General features: G+C 54.5%; 1 protein-coding gene across 10 annotated transcripts in view; it reads left to right on the top strand.

Moving 5' to 3' along the window:
* LOC144496769 (histone-lysine N-methyltransferase EHMT2-like) overlaps nt 1–17,828 on the top strand; it is a 99,316-nt gene extending 81,488 nt beyond the window's left edge. For 8 of the 10 annotated variants that reach the window (XM_078217292.1, XM_078217298.1, XM_078217299.1 and 5 more), the window contains 7 exons: nt 4,385–4,529; nt 6,637–6,714; nt 12,316–12,431; nt 13,562–13,648; nt 14,978–15,056; nt 15,869–16,044; nt 17,099–17,781. In XM_078217292.1, coding sequence (XP_078073418.1) covers nt 4,385–4,529; nt 6,637–6,714; nt 12,316–12,431; nt 13,562–13,648; nt 14,978–15,056; nt 15,869–16,044; nt 17,099–17,279 — 862 coding nt within the window. In that variant the 3' untranslated portion in view covers nt 17,280–17,781. Of the gene's footprint in view, nt 1–4,384; nt 4,530–6,636; nt 6,715–12,315; nt 12,432–13,561; nt 13,649–14,977; nt 15,057–15,868; nt 16,045–17,098 lie in introns of all 10 variants that reach the window. The other 2 variants (XM_078217297.1, XM_078217302.1) reach the window with 1 other exon arrangement.
* The last annotated feature ends 1,361 nt before the right edge of the window (nt 17,829–19,189 follow it).

Here is a 19,189-nt window from a genome sequence, read left to right on the forward strand (position 1 = left end):
GGAGATTAAAAATCACAATGAGACACTGATGGAGGAAGTGAATGGACTGAATCACAGCAGATTGGAATATTATTTAAATGGTGGAAAGACGGGGCACTGCGAAGGCCCCAAAGAGATTGAGCAGTGGTTTATGACCAGAAATCTTTTCACCCCCTCCCCCTTATCACCCCCGTCCCCCTTATCACCCCCGTCCCCCTTATCACCCTCCTCCCCCTTATCACCCCCTCCCCCTTATCACCCCCTCCCCCTTATCACCCCCTCCCCCTTATCACCCCCTCCCCCTTATCACCCCCTCCCCCTTATCACCCCCTCCCCCTTATCACCCCCTCCCCCTTATCACCCCTTCCCCCTTATCACCCCTTCCCCCTTATCACACCCTCCCCCTTTTTACCCCCATCTCCCCCTACCCCCGTCTCCCCCTCCTTCGTCTCCCCCTACCCTCCATCTCCTCCTCCCCTTGCTTCCCCCTCCCACGTCTCCCCCTCCCCCATCTCCCCCTCCCCCGTCTCCCCCTCGCCCTCGTCTCCCCCACGCCCCCGTCTCCCCCTCGCCCCCGTCTCCCCCTCGCCCCCGTCTCCCCCTCGCCCCCGTCTCCCCCTCGCCCCCGTCTCCCCCTCGCCCCCGTCTCCCCCTCGCCCCCGTCTCCCCCTCGCCCCGTCTCCCCCTCGCCCCGTCTCCCCTCGCCCCCGTCTCCCCCTCGCCCCCGTCTCCCCCTCGCCCCCGTCTCCCCCTCGCCCCCGTCTCCCCCTCGCCCCCCGTCTCCCCCTCGCCCCCGTCTCCCCCTCGCCCCCGTCTCCCCCTCGCCCCCGTCTCCCCCTCGCCCCCGTCTCCCCCTCGCCCCCGTCTCCCCCTCGCCCCCGTCTCCCCCTCGCCCCCGTCTCCCCCTCGCCCCCGTCTCCCCCTCGCCCCCGTCTCCCCCTCGCCCCCGTCTCCCCCTCGCCCCCGTCTCCCCCTCGCCCCCGTCTCCCCCTCGCCCCCGTCTCCCCCTCGCCCCCGTCTCCCCCTCGCCCCCGTCTCCCCCTCGCCCCCGTCTCCCCCTCGCCCCCGTCTCCCCCTCGCCCCCGTCTCCCCCTCGCCCCCGTCTCCCCCTCGCCCCCGTCTCCCCCTCGCCCCCGTCTCCCCCTCGCCCCCGTCTCCCCCTCGCCCCCGTCTCCCCCTCGCCCCCGTCTCCCCCTCGCCCCCGTCTCCCCCTCGCCCCCGTCTCCCCCTCGCCCCCGTCTCCCCCTCGCCCCCGTCTCCCCCTCGCCCCCGTCTCCCCTCGCCCCCGTCTCCCCCTCGCCCCCGTCTCCCCCTCGCCCCCGTCTCCCCTCGCCCCCGTCTCCCCCTCGCCCCCGTCTCCCCCTCGCCCCCGTCTCCCCCTCGCCCCCGTCTCCCCCACGCCCCCGTCTCCCCCTCGCCCCCGTCTCCCCCTCGCCCCCGTCTCCCCCTCGCCCCCGTCTCCCCCTCGCCCCCGTCTCCCCCTCGCCCCCTCGCCCCCGTCTCACCCTCGCCCCCGTCTCCCCCTCGCCCCCGTCTCCCCCTCGCCCCCGTCTCCCCCTCGCCCCCCTCTCCCCCTCGCCCCCCTCTCCCCCTCGCCCCCCTCTGCCCCTCGCCCCCCTCTCCCCCTCGCCCCCCTCGCCCCCGTCTCCCCCTCGCCCCCGTCTCCCCCTCGCCCCCGTCTCCCCCTCGTCCCCGTCTCCCCCTCGCCCCCGTCTCCCCCTCGCCCCCGTCTCCCCCTCGCCCCCGTCTCCCCCTCGCCCCCGTCTCCCCCTCGCCCCCGTCTCCCCCTCGCCCCCGTCTCCCCCTCGCCCCCGTCTCCCCCTCGCCCCCGACTCCCCCTCGCCCCCGTCTCCCCCTCGCCCCCGTCTCCCCCTCGCCCCCGTCTCCCCCTCGCCCCCGTCTCCCCCTCGCCCCCGTCTCCCCCTCGCCCCCGTCTCCCCCTCGCCCCCGTCTCCCCCTCGCCCCCGTCTCCCCCTCGCCCCCGTCTCCCCCTCGCCCCCGTCTCCCCCTCGCCCCCGTCTCCCCCTCGCCCCCGTCTCCCCCTCGCCCCCGTCTCCCCTCGCCCCCGGCTCCCCCTCGCCCCCGTCTCCCCCTCGCCCCCGTCTCCCCCTCGCCCCCGTCTCCCCCTCGCCCCCGTCTCCTCCTCGCCCCCGTCTCCCCCTCGCCCCCGTCTCCCCCTCGCCCCCGTCTCCCCCTCGCCCCCGTCTCCCCCTCGCCCCCGTCTCCCCCTCGCCCCCGTCTCCCCCTCGCCCCCGTCTCCCCCTCGCCCCCGTCTCCCCCTCGCCCCCGTCTCCCCCTCGCCCCCTCGCCCCCGTCTCCCCCTCGCCCCCGTCTCCCCCTCGCCTCCCCCTCGCCCCCGTCTCCCCCTCGCCCCCGTCTCCCCCTCGCCCCCGTCTCCCCCTCGCCCCCGTCTCCCCCTCGCCCCCGTCTCCCCTCTCCCCCTCGCCCCCCTCTCCCCCTCGCCCCCCTCTCCCCCTCGCCCCCCTCTCCCCCTCGCCCCCCCCGCCCCCGTCTCCCCCCGCCCCCGTCTCCCCCTCGCCCCCGTCTCCCCCTCGCCCCCGTCTCCCCTCGCCCCCGTCTCCCCCTCGCCCCCGTCTCCCCCTCGCCCCCGTCTCCCCCTCGCCCCCGTCTCCCCCTCGCCCCCGTCTCCCCCTCGCCCCGTCTCCCCTCGCCCCCGTCTCCCCCTCGCCCCCGTCTCCCCCTCGCCCCCGTCTCCCCCTCGCCCCCGTCTCCCCCTCGCCCCCGTCTCCCCCTCGCCCCCGTCTCCCCCTCGCCCCCGTCTCCCCCTCGCCCCCGTCTCCCCCTCGCCCCCGTCTCCCCCTCGCCCCCGTCTCCCCCTCGCCCCCGTCTCCCCCTCGCCCCCGTCTCCCCCTCGCCCCCGTCTCCCCCTCGCCCCCGTCTCCCCCTCGCCCCCGTCTCCCCCTCGCCCCCGTCTCCCCCTCGCCCCCGTCTCCCCCTCGCCCCCGTCTCCCCCTCGCCCCCGTCTCCCCCTCGCCCCCGTCTCCCCCTCGCCCCCGTCTCCCCCTCGCCCCCGTCTCCCCCTCGCCCCCGTCTCCCCCTCGCCCCCGTCTCCCCCTCGCCCCCGTCTCCCCCTCGCCCCCGTCTCCCCCTCGCCCCCGTCTCCCCCTCGCCCCCGTCTCCCCCTCGCCCCCGTCTCCCCCTCGCCCCCGTCTCCCCCTCGCCCCCGTCTCCCCCTCGCCCCCGTCTCCCCCTCGCCCCCGTCTCCCCCTCGCCCCCGTCTCCCCCTCGCCCCCGTCTCCCCCTCGCCCCCGTCTCCCCCTCGCCCCCGTCTCCCCCTCGCCCCCGTCTCCCCCTCGCCCCCGTCTCCCCCTCGCCCCCGTCTCCCCCTCGCCCCCGTCTCCCCCTCGCCCCCGTCTCCCCCTCGCCCCCGTCTCCCCCTCGCCCCCGTCTCCCCCTCGCCCCCGTCTCCCCCTCGCCCCCGTCTCCCCCTCGCCCCCGTCTCCCCCTCGCCCCCGTCTCCCCCTCGCCCCCGTCTCCCCCCTCGCCCCCGTCTCCCCCTCGCCCCCGTCTCCCCCTCGCCCCCGTCTCCCCCTCGCCCCCGTCTCCCCCTCGCCCCCGTCTCCCCCTCGCCCCCGTCTCCCCCTCGCCCCCGTCTCCCCCTCGCCCCCGTCTCCCCCTCGCCCCCGTCTCCCCCTCGCCCCCGTCTCCCCCTCGCCCCCGTCTCCCCCTCGCCCCCGTCTCCCCCTCGCCCCCGTCTCCCCCTCGCCCCCGTCTCCCCCTCGCCCCCGTCTCCCCCTCGCCCCCGTCTCCCCCTCGCCCCCGTCTCCCCCTCGCCCCCGTCTCCCCCTCGCCCCCGTCTCCCCCTCGCCCCCGTCTCCCCCTCGCCCCCGTCTCCCCCTCGCCCCCGTCTCCCCCTCGCCCCCGTCTCCCCCTCGCCCCCGTCTCCCCCTCGCCCCCGTCTCCCCCTCGCCCCCGTCTCCCCCTCGCCCCCGTCTCCCCCTCGCCCCCGTCTCCCCCTCGCCCCCGTCTCCTCTTTTCCCCCCTTCCTCTTTTCCCCTCCTCCCTCTCTCCACTTCCTGCTCCTTTCCCCTCTTTCTCCACCTCTTCCCTCTCCCTCTCTCCTTCCCCAACCCTCTTTGTTCGGTCTCTTGGAAGTGCAGATGGAAACGGGTGTGTTTCTACAGAACCTTTCCTGACCTCCAGAAGTTCCCAGAGCTAATGAAGTGCTTTATGTTTTGAAAAGCAGCAAATGTTATGATGTTAACACTGCAGCCAATTTGCACACGGCAAGCTCCCCCCCCCCAAAAGCGCACTGACAAATACCGGGTAGAGGGAGTGCGGTATTGGTTTGGAAAGTAAGGGAAACCTGCATCTTGGCCAGGTTTCTATTGATGGCGCCCGCGAGAGCCTGAACTGACTCTATCTGGGGCACTCTCTTTCTCAGGGACATTGCCAGAGGTTACGAAAATGTCCCGATACCGTGCGTGAATGCAGTGGATGCAGAAACTTCCCCGGAGGATTACAAATACATCTCTGAGAACTGTGAGACGTCGACGATGAACATCGACAGAAACATCACACACCTCCAGGTATCTGCATGTGTCAAACCTGGGGAGGGATCCTTCGTCTCAAACCCCGTGCCCTCCATAAACCTCATCTTACCCGACTGCCGTCTAAATCCTACTCCGTGCCAAGTCCCTTTCAAGCATCACCCACGTTGCCAGCTGGGGTGGAGTCCTTTGTCTCAAACACCCTGCCCTCCACGTTTGCCCCATATCCCCTTTGGCTAACAAAAATATCAATCGAAATTCGATTTAAAACTAACCATCGATCTAGCATTAGCTGCCATTTGTGGAAGAAAGTTCCAAACTTCTGCACTACCCTGGAAGGATTTCCTAATTTCAAAGAACAGTACAGCACAGGAACAGGGCCTTCAGTCCACCCGAGCCCACGTTGACACATGGCACCTTTCTAAACGAAACACCTTTTGCCTCTCCGCTGTCCGTATCCCTTTCTTCCCTGATTCCCTGCCTCTTCATGTGTCTGTTAAGATGCTGCTTAAACGTTGCTATTGCATCTGAACAAAGAAAATTACAGCACAGGAACAGGCCCTTCGGCCCCTCCAAGCCTGCACCGACCATGCTGCCTGTCTGAACTAAAACCCCCTACCCTTCTGGGGACCATATCCCTCTATTCCCATCCTATTCATGTATTTGTCAAGATGCCCCTTAAATGTCTCTATCGTATCTGCTTCCACTCCCTCCCCTGTCACACACTCCAGGCTCTGTAAAAACAAAAACTCGCCTCTCACATCTCCTTTAAACTTTCCCCCTTTTACCTTAAACTTATGTCCCCGAGTAGTTGACATTTCTACCCTGAGAAAAAAGACGATCCATTCTATCCGTGCCTCTCACGCCTCTAGTTTTCAGGCTATTCCCCCTCTTCCCCCATCCCAGACTTCCCTCTAACTATTGAAAATACTTTCCCTCTCTCTCTGCCCTATCTGTTTCTCTCACTGTCTTGAAAACTTTGATCAAATTGCCCCTTAACCCTCTAAATGCCCGCATTTGTTCAAACACCCTTCTTGGTCTAAAAGCTGGAGGACAAGTTAGCGTTCTGGTATATCGGCTCCGCACTCCCTCTCAGACATTCCTTCCCCATGTGAAAATTATTAAATCTGCTATCGCTGTATTGTCAGGCTGCGGTGCGTGAAAAATAATTCTCCTCTTCTCCATCTCTTTTTTCTGCCAGTCATCTTGAATCTGTCCCCTGGTTAACAACCCTCCTGTCACTCGGAACAGTTTCCCGTTATTTACCTACCTTGTCAAAACCCCACATGATTTTAAACATCTCTATCAAAATCTCCTCTTGGCTCAAGTGCAGAAGGAGGCCGTTCGGCCTCATTGAGACTGCACCGACAACAACCCCACCCAGGGCCTAACCCTGCAACCCCACATATTTACCCTGCTAACGCCTCTGACACTGAGGGGCAATTTATCATGGCCAATATAACCTAACCCACACATCTTTGGAGTGTGGGAGGAAACCTGAGCACCCGGAGGAAACCCATGCAGACATGGGGAGAACGTGCGGCACAGTGGTTAGCACTACTGCCTCAAAGCGGCAGGTTCGATTTCTGGCTGGGGTCACTGTCTGTGCGGAGTCTGCACGCTCTCCCCGTGTCTGTGTGGGTTTCCTCTGGGTGCTCTGGTTTCCTCCCACAGTCCGAAAAACATGCTGGTTAGGTGTATTGGCCATGCTAAATTCTCCCTCAGTGTACCCAAACAGGCGCCGGAGTGTGGCTACTAAGGGATTTTCACAGTAACTTCATTGCAGTGTTAATGTAAGCCCACTTGTGACACTAATAAATACACAAACTCCACACAGACAGTCATCCAAGGCCGGAATCGTACCCAGCTCCCTGGTGCTGTGAGGCAGCAGTGCTAACCACTGTGCTACCCCTCTAAGGAGAACAGTCCCAGCCTCTCCGATCTATCTGGGCTGAGAGTCGAGTGATATTTCGGATGTTGGAACTGGTTTCTCAGTTTGATGAACTGATCTTCCTCTTCCCGCCTCGGTTCTCCTGCTATGTATTTGCAGTGTTTTTGGTTTCAGATTTCTACCTTTCTCGCCCATGTGGCGTCAAAGTTGTCGGTCTTTGCTGTTTCTCTCACCTGTGTCATGGTTCCTCTGCAGCACTGTACCTGCTTGGACGACTGTTCCTCCAGTAACTGTCTCTGTGGACAGCTCAGTATTCGCTGCTGGTATGACAAGGTAAATGCTCTCTGTCTGACATGCCTCACTAAATTCACACCTGTACCTTTGTTAACAAACTGACACAATGGGAATGGCCGTGACAATTATAGAATCCCTGCAGTGCAGAAGAGGCCATTTCGCCCATCGAGCCTGCACCAACTCTCTGACAGAGTCTGTTATCCAGGTCCTCTCCCATGTAACCCCACACATTTGCCATGGCTAATCCCCCTAACCTATAAATCTTGGGGCAATTTTAGCATGGCCAATCCACCTAACCTGCAAATATTTATGACTGTGGGAGGAAACTGGAGCACCCGGAGGAAACCCACGCAGACACGGGGAGAACATGCAAACTCCACACAGTCACCCGAGGCCGGAATTGAACCCGGGTCCCTGGAGCTGTGAGGCAACAGTGTTAACCACTGTGCTGCCCGGAAGGCGAGGGATAGACTTCAGGAGAATATAGACAAGATGATGGAACGGGAAGGTTGAATTGAATGCAGAGAATTGAATCATAGATTCCTTACAGTGCAGAAGGAGGCCATTCTGCACCGACCACAATCCCATCCAGGTCCTATCCCCATAACCCCATTCATTTACCCTAGAAAGTCCCCCTGACACTAAGGGGCAATTCAGCATGGCCAATCCACTTAACCCGCACATCCTTGGACTGTGGGATGAAACCGGAGTTCCTGGAGGAAACCCATGCAGACACGGGGAGAATGTGCAAACTCCACACAGACAGACAGTGACCCAAGTCGGGAATCGAACCCATGTCCCTGGCGCTGTGAGGCAGCAGTGTTAACCACTGTGCCAGCGTGCCGCCTCAATTATGAACGGATACATTTCAGTAGAAAAAACGGAGGGAGGTAGTGTAAAATAAAAGGTGCTGTTCTAAAGGGGGTGCAAGAGCAGAGGGGCAGGCGGGTTGTATGTGCACAAATTGTTATAGGTGGCGGGGCAGGTTGAGAAATTAGTTAGAAAGGCATATGGGATTCAAGAATTAGGAGCAGGAGTGGGCTATTCAACCCCTCGAGCCTGCTCAACCATTCGATAAGATCACGGCTAATCTGACTGCGGCCTCAACTCACTTTCCTGTCTGCCCACTGCACAATCTTTGGCTCCCTTGATGATTAAGAAACTAACTCCAACCTTAAGTAAGTTCCATGACCCAGCGGCTTCACGGCCTAAAGGGGAAGGAACTGCACAGATTATCATCCCTCAGAGAGAGACAAATTGTCCTCATCTCAGCCTCAAATGGAAGACCTTCTCATTTTTGAACTGTGTTCCCGAGTTCTGGATTTCCCCTTGAGGAGGAAACATCCTCCCAGCATTCACCCTGTCAAGTTCCCTCAGGATCTTATATTTCAATAAGATCACGTGAAGGGAAATGTGGATAGTTAAACAGAAAGGGCGAGGCAATAGTACAGGTCTGTTATACCGAAAATGATAACCAGAGTGTGGCAGGAAGTGACTGACCTACAAACATAAGAGAGCACCAACAAATACGGTCAAGAGTAGGAAGAAATGTTGAAAGGATAGAAATAAAGGCTCTTTTTCTGAATGCACACAATATTCGTAACAAGATCGATGAATTGATAGCACAATAGAAATAAATGAACATGATATAAGAATCATTACAGAGAGGTTCCTGAATATTCAAGTGTGTTCAATTTTTCAAAAGAACAGGAAGAAAATAAAAGGAGGGGTAGCTCTGTTAATAAAGGATGAGATCAGTATGGTGAGAAATGATCTTGGTTTGAAGGATCAAGATGTAGAAACAGTTTGAGTGGAGATAAGAAATGGTTAAAGAAAGAAGTCATTGGTGGGAGTATTTTACAGCTCAATCTCCTGACACTAGATTACACTGTAGGACAGAGTATAAACCAATCAGTAATGTGGGCTTGTGTGAAAAGTACTGAAAATAATCGTGGTTGATTTTAAGCTTCTTATGAATTGGACAAATCAAAGGTAGCTGAGAGGATAAGTTCTTAGAGTGTATTCGGGACACTTTTCTGAGAATAGTGTGTCTGGAAACAATCAGAGTCCAGGCTGTTTTAAACCTGGTAATGTGTAGTGAGACAGATTTAAAGGACGTCATTACAAAGGATCCTTTAGGTAAATCTGAACATGAGAAATGTGGGTCTGAAACTAGTGTCTAAATTGAAATAAGGGTAATTGCAATGGGTATGAAGTCAGAGTAGGCTAAAGTGGACTGGGTAAATAAGTTAAAAGTTAAGACGGTACAGAAGCAGTGGCAGATATTTAATTAGATATTTCACAATTCTTGAAAAGGATATATTCTATTGAGAAAGCAAAGCTCCGCAAGAAGGATGTGCCATGACTAACTGAGGATGTTCAGAGTGGTATCAAATTGCAAGAAAAGAAGTACAGTGCTGGAAAGATTAGTAGTAGGCAAGAAAATTGTGATTTAGAAACCAGCAAAGGATGACCTAAAAAATGATGGAGAAATTGAAGTTTGAGAGAAAACTAGCAAAAGATATAAAATCAGGCAGCAAGTATACAAAAAAGTAACAATTGTGAGCATTGGTCCCTTACAGGGTGAGACTGGAGAATTAATAATGGGAAACAAGGAAATAGCAGAGGCTTTGAACAAGTAATTGTATCTCTCCTCACAGTGGAAGACACTAAAAGCATCCAAAGAATGGTAGAAAATCAAGAGGTAGATGTGGGGTTGACCTTAAAATGGTCAGGATCATGAGAGAAAAAGTACCAGGAAAACTAATGGGACTAAAGGCTGACTTGACCTGAATCCTGGGGTCCGAAAGGAAGTGCTCACAGAGATAATGGATGCATTGGTTGTAATCTTCCAAAGTTCCCGAGATTCTGGAAAGGTCCCAGAAGGTTGAAAAATTGCACCTCTGTTCAAGAAAGGAGGGAGGAGCAATCTATAGGGCACTTCGCCAAACATTTATCATTTGGAAAATACCAGAATCCATTATTAAGGAAACAGGCAGAATCAGCATGCTTTGTGAAAGGGAAATCGAGTTTGACAAATTTATTGGAGTTCTTTGCGGATCTAACCAGCAGGGCTGATAAAGGGGAACCAGTAGATGTAGTATATTTGGATTTCCAAAAGGCATTCAATAAATTGCCACGTAAAATGTTTCCCACACAAGATAAGAGCTCATGATGTTGGGGGTGATATATTAGCACGGGTAGAGGATTGGCTAACTAGCGGGAAGGACAGCGTGGGGATGAGTACCTCATTTTCAGGTTAAGAAAGTAGCAAGTGGAATGACACAGGGATCAGTACTGAGGCCTCAAATATTTACGGATGATTTGGATGGAGGTTCCGACTTGTAGCAAAATTTACAGGTGATGCAAAGATAGGAGGGATGTTTTCTTCAGAATAAACTTGAGCACGACTGGTTTGAAGTAAATACTCCTTTATTTAAGCATCTTTTATAAGCATTTTACAGAAAGCGAAATAAGGATTACTTAAGAGCGAGAAAGAGAGAGGGAGCGAGAGCAGCCAAAAGCCAGCGCTGAGATCGAACAACACCAAACAGGGTCTGGATCGAACTAACTACAGTAAGAAGTTTCACAACACCAAGTTAAAGTCCAACAGGTTTATTTGGTTGGCCAAGCTTTCGGAGCACAGCCCCTTCTTCAGGTGAGTGGCAGTTGTGTTCACAAACAGGGCATATAAAGACACAAACTCAATTTACAAGATAATGGTTGGAATGCAAGTCTTTACAGGTAATCAAGTCTTAAAGGTACAGATAATGTGAGTCGAGGGAGGGTTAAGCACAGGTTAAAGAGATGTGTATTGTCTCCAGCCAGGACAGTTAGTGAGATTTTGCAAGCACAGGCAAGTGTGGAGAACGCTTACCCGAAGATCAGAGGCTGAATGCCCGTGACTGCTGAAGTGTTTCCCGACAGGAAGAGAACACTCTTGCCTGGTGATTGTCGAGTGGTGTTCCAGGCAGGAGTGTTCGCTTCCAGTCGGGGAACACTTCAGCAGTCACGGGCATTCAGCCTCTGATCTTCGGGTAAGCGTTCTCCAAGGCGGCCTTCACAACACACGACAGCGCAGAGTCGCTGAGCAGAAACTGATAGCCAAGTTCCGCACACATGAGGACGGCCTTAACCGGGATCTTGGGTTCATGTCACACTATCTCTAACCCCCACGACTTGCCTGGGCTTACAAAATCTCACTAACTGTCCAGGCTGGAGACAATACACACTTCTTAAACTTGTGCTTGGCCCTCTCTCCACTCACATTGTCTGTACCTGTAAAGACTTGATTACCTGTAGAGACTCGCATTCCGACCATTATCTTGTAAATTGAGTTTGTGTCAATATATGCCCTTTTGTGAACACAACTCTCACTCAACTGATGAAGGGACAGCGCTCCGAAAGCTTATGCTGCCAAATAAACCTGTTGGACTTTAACTTGGTGCTGTGAGACTTCTTACTGTGCTTACCCCAGTCCAACACCGGCATCTCCACATCGAACTAACTAAACATCGATCTGTGTCTACAATATAACTGAATACTTATCTTGTGTTATTAAGAAGCTGGGTACAAACAGTCTCCAGCTGCATCAACAACTTGCTTCTGTGGCCCTGTGAAAGCTTCTGTTTACCTTTTGAGCAAGCTTGTTTACCTTGCCTTGTACTTTCTTAGACTGCAGCTAAATTTCTAGGCTGGATCCAGAGTTCCAAGCTGATGTGGCCAAATTAGCTTAAGTTAGCTTAAAACACAATTGGTTACATTCGACAGAAATACCTTAAAATGAAGCCTTTTAACTGTGCAAACCATACAGAGGATCCCACAAGTTGTGAGGTGGATACAAAGATTCTGCAATGGGATATAGTCAGTGAGTGGGCAGATAGAGTATAATGTGGGAATGTGTGAGATTGTCCACTTTGGAAGACTAGAAAAGCAGAAAATAGTTTAAATGGAGAGAGTGCAGAATGCTGCAAAACACAGGGGTAGGAGAGTCCGAATATGTAAATCACAAAATGCGAGCACGCAGGTACTGCAAGTAATTGGGAAGGCAAATGCAATGATGGCCCTTGTTGCAAGGATTGTTTGAGTTTGGAATTCTCTTAACCAGAGAGCAGCCGAGGCTGGTTGATTGAGGATATTCAAAGCTGAGTTGGACAGATTTTAGACAAGGGGGTCACGGTTATGGGGGGTGGGGGGGTTAGGCAGCAAGTGGAGTCAGATCAGCCATGATCTTATTGAATGGCCGAGCAAGCTCAAGGGGCCGAATGGCCTCTTATTAATGATCTTATTAAGGGTGGAGAGCTAGAGAATACAGACTTATGGTTATTAGCAAAAGAAGCAACGTAACATGTGGAAAAGGAACTTTACGCAGTGATTGGTTTGGACCTGGAACAGATTGTGCTGAGTGGTGAAGACAGAAGGGAACAAAAAGCGGGGTGGGGCACCAGCTAAGTAGCAGCGAGCTGGCAGGAATTCAATGGGCTGAATAGCCTCCCGTGCTGTAACCATTTCAAGTTGCTTTCTGGCCTGCAGACAGGAGTCATTGAGATGGTCACAGCACAGAGCAACTTGTGAAATAATGACAAGTTAGACCCAAGTGAACCTCGATGTTAACCATTTTCCCCCTTTTTAATGGGACAGGATGGGCGTCTTTTGCAAGAATTCAACAAGATCGAGCCACCTCTGATCTTCGAGTGCAATCAGGCCTGTGCCTGTTGGCGATCGTGCAAGAACCGTGTGGTGCAAAGTGGAATCAAGTAAGAACTGGTTGCTGCGGAGTTGGAATGTCGAGATTAAACCGTCTCCCTCTGTAACTCCTCACCCCTTTGAGTCCAATTGTCACTCCCTGATGCTGTGTCCTATTAGAACCATGGAATCCCTACAGTGCAGAAGGAGGCCATTTGGCCCATCGAGTCTGCACCAACCACAATCCCACCCAGGCTCTATTCCCGTAACCCCACATATTTACCCTGCTAATCCCCCTGACACTAGGGTCAATTTACCAATCAACCGAACTCGCACATCTTTGACTGTGGGAGGAAACCAGAGCACCCGGAGGAAGTCCACGTGGACACGGAGAGAACGTACAAACTCCACACAGTACCCGAGGTCAGAATTGAACCCGGGTCCCTGGCGCTGTGAGGCATCGGTGCTAACCACTGTGCCTCCGGTGAATGGAGGGGAGAGAGAGTGGTGGCAGAGGACACCCCCTCAACATTTCTGAAATTCGATTCAGAGCAATCATTTTCCCCTTTTTATTCCCCCACAGCATTTCTCAAACTCTTCCTTTTGGAGAATTCTTACCATTCCTTTCTTCCGTGTGGCTTTCACGTTCACCTGTGGCATCCACTACATACTGTTCAGACCTGCTCTTACTGAATAGGAGCTGATGGCCTTGTTCTGCGCTTCAGTGGACTGAGGAAATGGAAGAGGAGAAGGGAGGGAATGAGGTGTGATATCACTGCCTAGCGTGCCTCCACCCCACACTGCTCTCTTCTTCCACACATCCTCTTCGCACTTGTCTTTTTTTGCGAATTGCCCTTTGGCAGAGGTTGTGTGAGAGGATCCGCCTCAGCAGCAATGCCCTCTACAGTCGAGCAGCCGACCGACACTCCCCATTCCAGTTCCTGCCTTGAGAGATCCCAAGTTATGCCTCTGCTGCACTTGCCCCGGTGAGAATTCAGGAGGAGAGGGCGGGAGTTGGGGAGCGAGGGAGAGACAGAAGAGAGAGAAAACCCCTGACTTCTTACTGGGCCCAACCTGGTGCATTGCTAGCTTTAGTGTTGCGTGTTGGTACCCTCCCGCCAGACTCGGAGGGGGCATCGGGTTTTCTGCTGATTGTGAACAGTTGCCTGATTTGATTATTCTCTTGATTTTTGCCGGGAAGAGTTCGCCTGCAGCTCTATCGGACGGAGAAGATGGGCTGGGGTGTGCGAGCGCTGCAGGACATTCCTCAAGGGACCTTCATCTGTGAGTAAGTATAGGGCGCAGGCATGTTCAATGACATGTGAATTCAGGCCGGCCCGTGGGTGAAGATCCCAGCAGAGAAAATTAGCACAAATTATCCGAAAGATTCGGTGAGATTTAAGTGGACATTTGACCAGAGGCCCCCCCCGCCGCCCTACTGTTCTCGTTGGGTAAATGAGGTCAGAACTACTTCCGTCTTCCGCTTATTTGAATTTCGGATCAAATCAGTTTTGAGTTGAAATGATTCAGTGCTGCTGCTGCCAGCTCTGCCGAGCACCTCGTTGCTCTGCAATGAGAACGTACTCTCTCACTCCCTTCCTGACCTGCTGAATGTTTCCCGCTTTCCCTTATTCTATTCCACGTTAGTGGTATCAGCGCAGTTTTGTTTCGGAATTTTTCTCAGCTGTGACTCTCTCGATTACCCTGTATTGGCCCTTGACCTTGCCTCTGACAGACCCACTCCGTGTCTCTTGACCATTGCCCTGCCCCTGAACCTCCCGTCTGCCACGGTCCATTTCGCAACCCGGTCCGCGCCCCGCCCCGCCCCCCGTGATTTCGAAGAGAAATTACATATAGCTCTTGGGGCGAAAGGGATCGAGGGATATGGGGAGAAGGGGGAATCAGGATATTGAATTTGATGATCAAAATGAATGGCAGAGCAGGTTCGAAGGGCCGAATGGGCTACTCCCGCGTCTATTTTCTCCGGTGCCCTGGCCAATATTTATCCCTTAATTAACTCCACAAAAAGCAGATTATCTGGCCTTTATCACATTGCTGTTTGTGGGTATTTGAGTGTTTATTGGCTGCCATCTTTCCCACATAACAACTACAATTTTGTCAGTTATTTCATTGGCTGCAAAATACTTTGAAGCATTGGCTGTCCTGAAAAGCGTCATTTCTTGTCCTCTCTCGCTAACTCGCTGTCTCTCTTGCCCTCTCTCACTCTCCTTCCATATCTTACTGTCACACTATCGGTCCATCTCACACTTGGTCTCTCTTTCTTACTCTTGCTGTCCTCTCTTTTGCTCTCACCCATCTTTCTTGCTTCCTCTCTTGACTTCTGTCTCTCTCTTGTTTTGTCTCTCATGCATTCTTGTTCTAGCTATCTTGCTCTCACTCTCTCCCTCCCTCTATCTCCCGTGCATTCTTGTTCTATCTTGCTCTCGTTCTTCTCCCTCTATCTCTTGCGGTCTCATTTGATCTGTCTTGATCTCTCTTCCCCCTCTCTCTCTTTCGGGCTCCCATTTTATCTATCTTGCTGTCTTTCTCCCTCTCTCGCACCGCCTCTCTCACCCTCCCTCGATCATCGTGTCTAATAGCTTCCTCTCTGATTCAGGTATGTGGGTGAGATCATTTCGGACGCCGAGGCAGATGTGCGTGAAGATGACTCCTATCTCTTTGACCTGGATAATAAGGTAATGCTGCATCATCGAGGGCTCATCTGACTGCTGACTGAGGGCTACGGTGAGATGGCAGTGACTGATCCTCCTAAACCTGGGATGTTAAATACAGCTTTCCCTCCCACTGCCTCAAATGGACCAGGGGTAGAATGTGAGACCCTGAGAAGTGGCTTGGTTCTTGAGTTGTGTCTCCAGGGAGTTGAAGATTAATCTCATTGCCTGAATTTTAGGTGGCATTGTGTTTTTTTTTGATCAAGTTACATTGAAAGTTTTTGTTTATCAATTGTGAAAATACTTTGAAGGTCGGCGTTAAAGGCTGTTTGACCATAGAATCTGTACAGTGCAGAAAGAGGCCATTTGGTCCATCGAGCCTGCACCGACAACAATCCCACCCAGGCCCTATCTCTGAAACCCCAGGTGTTTACCCTGGTAATCCCCCGACACTAAGGGACAATATTGCATGGCCATTCCACCTAACCCGCACATCTTTGGAGTGTGGGAAGAAACCGGAGCACCCGGAGGAAATCCATGCAGACTCGGGGAGAACGTGTAAACTCTACAAAGTCACCCAAGGCCAGAATTGAACCCAACCTGGCGCTGTGAGGCCTCCGTGCTAACCACTGTGCCAGCCAGTTGATACAGTTGGCAGTGGGATACCATGTGATATAATCTCCAGACATTTAACCATAAATGTTTGCTATCATTGTGATGTAGGGTTTATTGTTAAACTGCGGGGTGTGTAAAACAGTCGTTTAACAACCTGGAGCTTTCTAGATCTGTGAGATGGCGCGTGGGAGCCTGATTCTTTTCTTCGTGTTGTGTTCCAGGATGGGGAGGTATACTGCATCGACGCCCGTTACTACGGCAACGTGAGCCGCTTCATTAACCACCTGTGCGACCCAAACATCATCCCCGTGCGCGTCTTCATGCTGCACCAGGACCTCCGGTTCCCCCGGATCGCCTTCTTCAGCAGCCGGGATATCAAGACCGGCGAAGAGCTCGGGTAAGTGTGCCTGGAACACGGGGGTTTGAGCCTGTATGATGCCCGTGGTTGGTGACGGTGGGCACCTCTGTACCTTTCCACCAGATAAAGGGGTTTACTGTACGGGCTGCTGCTGCTGCCACACCCTTCACCCACCTCGGCCTTGTCAACTGCCCGGACGTGTGGTGACATTCCCCTGCCATCCAGGAGTAGCGGGGTCCCCACTGGAGGATTTTGTACATTTATATCGATTGCGCGAAGTTGCAATGCCTTTTTTGCTTACTTCAGGGGAGCGTTCCTCCGATTTTGATTGGTTTATTTATTAGTGTCACAAATAGTCTTACATTAACACTGCAATGAAGTTACTGTGAAAATCCCCTAGTCGCCACACTCCGGCACCTGTTCGGGTACACTGAGGGAGAATTTAGCACGGCCAATGCACCTAACCAGCACATCTTTCAGACTGTGGATGGAAACTGGAGCACCCGGAGGAAACCCACGCAGACACGGGGAGAATGTGCAAACTGCACACAGACAGTGACTCAAGGCTGGAATTGAACCCAGGTCCCTGACACTGTAAGGCGGCAGCGCTAACCACTGTGCCACCGTGCCGTCCTACTTCAGTTCCACTCTCCTGCTCTTTGTCCATGCGGTACGAAGGTGGACAGAGAGGGCGGAGAGACCCAGTGACCCAGCCTCTAGTGCTCTCTGGGAGAGAGAAGCCTAAACACCCTCTGAGGAAAAAAATTCAACTTCACCTCCATCTTAAATGGGAGATGCTTTATTTTGAAACTGTCACCGCCCCCCCTCCCCCCCCCACTCCCCCCAACCTCCACCCTACCCCTCATTGTAGAATTCCCATAAAGGGGGACACATCATCCCAGCATCTACCCTGCCCAGAATCTGACACGTTCCGACATTTGAGATTGGCAGCAGCTGAGTGGCCTCCGGCCGTCCCCGATCGTCATTCCTTTCCAGTTCACGTTAGGAGCGTGGAGATTTCGGATGCTCGGCTGAAGCGCTGTTTTTTTTTTGTTTGTTTTTGTTTCAATCCTTCTCTTTACCTTTTTTCCAGCTTCGATTACGGAGACCGATTCTGGGACATCAAGTGTAAATATTTCACCTGCCAGTGCGGTTCGGAGAAGTGCAAGCACTCGGCGGAGGCCATTGCGCTGGAGCAGAGCCGCCTCGCGAGGCTGGAGTCGTACCAGGACACCATGCCCGAGAGCAGCCTGACCCTTATCGGACCCTCGTGAGACCATCCACCTGTCGCGGATTTCTCTCTCCTTTTCCCCCTTCCTCCCCCAACACCACCATCACCACTACAGTCTCTGTTTCACATTATTTCATTCGGAACGCCATAGCATTAAGGTAGCAGTCAGCCCCAGAACGGTTCCAACCGTTTGAGGGAACAGACCTCTGTGGAAAAGGGTGGCCTCGTATTTTGGGGTCTTTCCTTTCCCCTGGTAGCGGCACGTTGTTGCAGCCAGCGGCCTTAATCTTTTCCTGAGGTAAGTACGCCCTTGCTGCTGCATGAGCTACCCCTGGCTAAGGGCCACCATCATAGGCAAGAAAGGAGTGACCTTGTCAGCCTCCCCTCCGCTTGTATGGAGCAGGTATTATTGTAGGATTACTTTATGTTCTTTTTCGCCTTGCGTCTTAAACTGTGAATTTAATTTTTTTGTATTATTATGACTTAATAATCAGAAAACGATGTTTGAGACAAATATTTAAAGGCAGGTTGCATTTGTAGGCTTGGTCTCCAAAATGGGTGGGGCGGGGGGTTGGGGAGGGGGGGTTGGGGTGCAGTGGTTACTACACATGGGATGCTCATCACTGAATGAATTCTCAGTGAAGCTTCTTTGGTTAACCCGGTTCGAAGTCGGGGACATGTCGGGATTGTCCCATTGGGTGGGCAGAGGTCTCTGGGGAGTTTGCGGGGTTGTGTGCTGCAAGTATTATTCCAACAGTACTGCGAATACCCTGGCTTGCCTTTGTATAGTGCAGCACTGAGTCCTCAAACACAATGAGCACGCCATCTAACTTTGAATGACAGTCCGAATAGTCCTGTTGTGCTTTACCTGGCTGTGTCCCACGCCCTGACCTCGAGGCAGGTACCCCCACCAGCTGCCATCTATCACTTGTCCTCCCACACACTTTCTTCAGCTTTTCACAGGCTGTGGCTGTCGCTGTCTAGTCCAGCATTTGTTACCAGTTACCATTGAGAAGGCAGTGATGAGCCATCCGCCACCTTGAACTGCTACAATCCACGTGATGCTGGTACACCCACAGTGCTGTTAGGAAGGGAGTTCCAGGATTTTGACCCAGTGGCAGTGAAGGAACGGCTGATATAGTTCCAAGTCAGAATGATGCATAACTTGGAGGGGAACTTGCAGGTGCAGCTGCTGTTCCCATGTATCAGCTGCCCTTGTTCTTACAGGTGGTAGAAGTCAACGTTTGGAAGGACAGAATTGCACAATTTGTCAGCCTAACCTGAGACCATTTGTTTAGTGAGGGAGCGAACAGATGACTTGGACTGTTGTTAATACAGGGCAGGAGGGGCATTAATGCTGAGTGGTTAGACACTCTGGACTGGTGTTAACAATGGGAAAGGTGGCTTCATCCCCAGATAAGAGTAAAATACTGCCGATGCTGGAAATTTGAAATAAAAACCGTGGTTAACAATACTCAGCAGGACCTATGGTCAGACCAGCCTCAGTGTTAACACCTTCGCCTCTGCTTTGGAAAGCTGTGGGTTTGAGTCACACTCCGAGGTCATCATCCATGTTGATCCTCCGACTGCAGTATTGAGGGAACACTGCACTGTCAGAGAGTCAGTACTGAGGGAGTGCCGCACTGTCAGAGGGTCAGTGCTGAGGGAGTGCCGCACTGTCAGAGGGTCAGTACTGAGAAAGTGCCCCACTGTCAGAGAGTCAGTACTGAGGGAGTGCCGCACTGTCAGAGGGTCAGGACTGAGAGAGTGCTGCACTATCAGAGGGTCAGTACTGAGAGAGTGCTGCACTGTCAGAGGGTCAGTACTGAGGGAGTGCTGCACTGTCAGAGGGTCAGTACTGAGAGAGTGCTGCACTGTCAGAGGGTCAGTACTGAGGGAGTGCTGCACTGTCAGAGGGTCAGTACTGAGGGAGTGCTGCACTGTCAGAGGGTC

This window comes from Mustelus asterias, chromosome 8 (genome assembly GCF_964213995.1).
Source record: "Mustelus asterias chromosome 8, sMusAst1.hap1.1, whole genome shotgun sequence".
NCBI classification, from domain to species: Eukaryota; Metazoa; Chordata; class Chondrichthyes; order Carcharhiniformes; family Triakidae; genus Mustelus; species Mustelus asterias.